General features: G+C 70.5%; 2 protein-coding genes across 2 annotated transcripts; both read right to left on the reverse strand.

Moving 5' to 3' along the window:
* Positions 1-326: 326 nt before the first annotated feature.
* On the reverse strand, positions 327-1,589 carry H696_02396 (hypothetical protein; the record flags this gene model as incomplete). Its single annotated transcript, XM_009496297.1, has 1 exon — positions 327-1,589. The coding sequence occupies one exon, from the start codon at positions 1,587-1,589 to the stop codon at positions 327-329; it is 1,263 nt and encodes a 420-aa protein (XP_009494572.1).
* Positions 1,590-2,847: 1,258 nt separating this feature from the next.
* On the reverse strand, positions 2,848-4,565 carry H696_02397 (hypothetical protein; the record flags this gene model as incomplete). The annotated part of the gene is made up of 2 exons (XM_009496298.1): positions 2,848-2,888; positions 3,008-4,565. The coding sequence occupies 2 exons, from the start codon at positions 4,563-4,565 to the stop codon at positions 2,848-2,850; spliced, it is 1,599 nt and encodes a 532-aa protein (XP_009494573.1).
* Between the last annotated feature and the right edge of the window lie 18 nt (positions 4,566-4,583).

A 4,583-nucleotide genomic window follows, 5' to 3' on the forward strand; every position in this document is an offset into this window, starting at 1 on the left:
CCCCCCCCCCCCGACACACCAGCTGTATAATAGATCCCTCACCCCGACATGCCGTGCGCCCTTTGCCGGAGTATGCCTCCGAGATGTGGTCTGTCGGTGGGGCTGCCGCATGTTGGACACGCACGCGTCCACGCCCACACGCCAGTGCACAAGCAGATCCCCCCCCCCCTCCTCACACGGGCTTGAGGAGCATGGCCGGGGAGAGACGGTGCTTCCTGTACGTTCATACATGAGGCCTGCGCGCGCGCGCGCGCGCGCGCGCGGCCGTCAAGCCTGTTTTATATTCATCCCGGCAGAGCGAGAGCACATATTGCCTCTTGCGCGCCTCAAACAGGGGACAAGGGATGGCCGCCATCGTAGATGGCTGGTATGGAGTACTCCTCGCCGTGGGCGACCGCCGCCAGGGGCGGCGCCGGGTGGGACGTCCGGCGCGGGCCCATTTCATAGGCCTCGGCAGCCCCCGCCGAGCGGACACCGCGGGCGGCGGCGGCCGGGCCCGGGGCCGAGGTGCGCCGGCTGCCCGGAGAAACGGCCACTCCTGCCGGGGCACCGGTCCCGCCGCCGCCGCCGCCGCCGCCGCCGCCGCCGCCCATGGCCGGGTGGCCAAATGCCAAAGCTGGGCCGCCTCCTCCGGCAGGGGCGCGGTGGGCGCCAGCACCGAAGCCCGGGTTTCCGGGTGCCTGGCCGGCGAAGGCGGCCAGCTGGCGATCGGCCTCCTCGCGGGCGGCCGCCCGGTCACGCCGGCGGAGGGCCATCGCCACGGCCACCCCGACCATCATGGCCAGCGCCAGGGCGGCGGTCAGGGCCTCGAAGGCAAACCACCGCGTGGGCGAGGGGATGGCTTGGCGACCGCGGTGTTGGCGGCCCAGGCGAATGTAAATCAATCGGGCGAGGATGGCCACGCCGGCGCCGGCGCCGACCGCCAAAACCACCGCCAGCCCGGCCGCCAGCCGGGTCCGACGAACCAGGGTCGGCCCGGTGCGATCGATGCGCGGCGGCCCGACAAGCTGGTCGGCCGCCAGCGAGCAGAAGACCGCCAGCAGGCCGCCGCACACGACAAAGGTCAGCCCCAAAAGCAGGGGCATGGGGTTCGGCGTGGCCGGCAGCAGGCGCCACATCAGCCGGCCAAGGGCATCGCCGGCGGCCAGGCACACCAGCGCCCGCCAGCCCAGCAGGCCGTCCAGCTGGGCCAATGCCCCGCCAGCCGGATGCAAGTGGCTGATGTCCGCCACCTTGACCCGGCCGGACCCGGCCCCCGGAGCGCGGCCTATGGCCCCGGCCCCGGCATCCGCGCCGGCTGTGGCCCCCAGGCCGAAGAGCGTAATCAGGCAGATGGCCAGCACCAGGGCGCTGATCCACCAGGTCAGCCCTTGCGCCGGGTAGCCGCGCATGGACACCGCCGATCCCACATGCACCAGGGTGAGGCTTGCCAGGCCGGTAATGGCGGCCGCCCCGTGCCCCAGGCCGCGGATGTACATGTACCGGGCGGCCAGTGCCAGGGCAAGGGCCACCACCAGCACGAAGACCGGGCTGAAGGGTGCTGGCAGGCGCGTGACCGCCGCGACGCCCGTGGCAATGGCAAAGGCCATGGTAAAGAGGGCTCCCATCAGCTGCAGGGCGGGGGTCAAATGTGTCAGGGTCGGGGCTGTCTCCCGTGAGCGCGCGGCGAGCAAAGGCAATTGGCGGCCCCTCCTCGTCGAGAGGCCCGGAGCATGGGAGGAGTTGTTGTGCGCCATCCCCGCGGCTCCTCCTTTTTGTTCGCGCCTCTGCGCGAATACCTGTGGCTTTGCATCTTCCAGGCAGCATGGCTTTTGGTGCATAGGCACAGCATATGGCACACGGTACGGAGGCCGGGGGGGGGGGGGGGGTGTACATCGAGCATGGCGCGCTGAGGGGAAAAGATGGCACAAGTAGGGGGACGACCATCACCGAGACTGGTGCGGTTTGATCACAGGGGGACGGGGGGGGGGGGGGGGGAGGAGAGAAACATACACAAATGCTGAAAAGGGCCAAGGCAGTGGCACGCAAGGCCCCGAGGGTCGGCGTTTCCGGCTGGCTGGCCGCCTGTTCCGGGTTCGAGGGGGTGCTGTGCTTCTGACGCTGGCGCTGCACCCACCACCGGTAGACCACCACACTCGCGGCAAAGAGGCACACGGCCAAGATCCAAACCCCCGCGTGGATAATGCGGAACACCGCCAGCCGGTCGAGCTCGTCCTGGCTGGAACGCTCCTTCTGCCACCGGGTGGAGGTTGTCGTATCTGGGGGGGGGGGGCGACGTCAGTACGATGGGTGGGAAATAAAGTGTCCCCACCCACAACAGGCGACTTCTCTTCCTTGCTCTTCCGGACTGGGCCGGGCACTCCCCCCCCCCCCCCCCCCCCCCTCCGCTGTTGCGGGTGTGTGTTTGCTGGATTGTTTGCCCGCCGCCTTGGGCCCGGTGTTCGCCGAGGCCCGGCGCCGGCCGCTCGCTGGCGGCCGGCCAGGGAGGGCGAAACGCCCGCCCAGCTGCCACAGCTGGCTGGACTCACACGCCCGCGCCCGCGCTCGTGTCTCCCCGCTCGAGCCCGCACACCGCCCGGCCGTCTCGGTCGGCGCGGCTGGAACGCTCCTTCCGGCACCCGCCAAGATGGTGCCCCACGTCCCACGGGTCCCGCGCAAGGATCGCCGCGAGCGGGGTCTTCTCTTCGGGCGCGCCTGGGACACTTTCTCTTCCTTGCTCTTCCGGCGGCGGCCCGGCACTCCCCCCCCCCCCCCCTATGCGCTTTACGTGTCTTCGTGTGGCTGAAGATAATTATGCATAAATGCAATGTGCCTCTCTCTCTCTCTTTCCCTGTCTATCTCTCTTGCCTATACGTCTGGCCTCCTGGCCTCCTCGGTCCAAAGGCAGCCTGGAGCCATGGGGAAAGAGTGGCACGAGGAGCAGCAGCATGCTCGCCATGCTCGACGGCCTTCGCCCCTCCTCCCTGGCATAGGGAGATCCACTGACACACACATCGACGACACGCACGCAAATTCATGGCCCGGGTCCAGACCAAATCGTCGAGCGCCCAGAAGAGCCACATCGCCGGCATGAGCATCCACACTCCGGCGCTGCCGTTCCTCAGGGCTTCGGCGGCGGGGAGGGGCGGCGGGGCCCCGCCGCCTGCCGATCCAAAAAGCTCCACCTGCAAGTCGGCCAGCGTGCGCGGCACTCCGAGGCCCCGGCCGGCCGGGTCGCCGCCCAGCCCCAGGGGCCCGGCCTCGCCCTCCGGCACAGGGTAGCCCGGCTGCGAGCGACCTGGGGATACCTGCTCAAAGTACTCCGGCGGCAGGACATTCGGGTTGTGGTCTTCGTAGAAGCCGTCGTAGCGTTGGAACCGGCCGCCCGGGGTGGTGAGGCACCTTTGCCGCTGTTCTCCGAGGGAGGGGAAGGGGTCGGGGGCTTCGCCGGGGGCGCCGCCGCTGCGGGACGACCGCCGGGGCCCGGGCCTGCCGCCTGCCCGCGAGGGGGGGACCTTTTGGTCGGGCCCCTCGCTGCCGGCATCGGATTTGGCGTCATCATAGGCGGTGGTCGGCGAAGGGCCACAGCGCGGCTGCCAGAGGTCGGGATTCGGGTTCTCATAGAAGGCCGACTGGTCGATGGCATGGTCGGACAGGTGGTCCCCCGGAGGGGCCGCCAGGTTGAAGGTGGCGCCTCGGCCGCGTGCATCGCGCGGGTAGAGCGTCGATCCGGGCGACCGGTGTGTCCCGGGGGGCTGCCGGCCGGCCGGCTGGGCCAGGGCCAGCGACGAGGCCGACCCCTCCATCGGGTCATCTTCGGCCAGCGTGGACACCGTCGGGGGGAGGCCGCCACCGCCCGGGCGCGGGCGGGGCACGTCCTCCGGCGAGGGGGCCAGGGCCAGCGGTGTGGGCGACCCGCCGGCGGGGCGCGGGGCACTCAGTGCCCCGCCATCGTCGGCACTGCTGCCACGCTCGAAAAAGGGATTGCCCAGTTGGCGCATCTCGCGCGAGGTATACTGGTTGAAGGTGTCGGAATCGTCGACTGCCAGGGGAGGACCAGGCAGTCCCCGTGACGTCGAGCCGCCTCGACTGGCGCGTGCCTTGCCATTGAGGGTGCGCGGCGGCGGGGACAGGGCCACCTCGTGGGCCATGCTCTGGACAGCATCGCTGAGGGCTTGGAAGCGCCCGGCGGATTCCGGCCGGCCGGCCATGCTGGGCACGATGGCGGTCGATGAGACAGCTGCGTCGACTTCCCAGTCCGACCGATGGAAGAGGGACTCCTGGTGCAAGGCCTGCTGCAGTGCGAGCTGGGCGTTGAGATCGGCCCGGGCCGAGTGCGCGAGCTGTCTCCCCGGGAGCTGTCTGCCCTGTGCCAGCGAGGGCGCTTGCGAGGCCTCTTGCCACAGCTGGGGCGGGTAGTCCAGAGGCGAGGTGAGGCTGATGGTCGGCCGGCTGGTGGACCGAATGAAGGCCAGGTCCCGGGAGGACAGGTCAATGGTCAAGTGGCTAGCCTCGGTGCCCGGAGCTACGGGGCCCGGGTGGTCGTCGGTGTCCCGGGCAGGCCCGAGTGGCGGCTGGAAGGACATGAACGCCCCAGCCAGGGG

Source organism: Fonticula alba, assembly GCF_000388065.1.
Source record: "Fonticula alba strain ATCC 38817 unplaced genomic scaffold supercont2.3, whole genome shotgun sequence".
In the NCBI taxonomy this organism is placed as follows: Eukaryota; order Rotosphaerida; family Fonticulaceae; genus Fonticula; species Fonticula alba.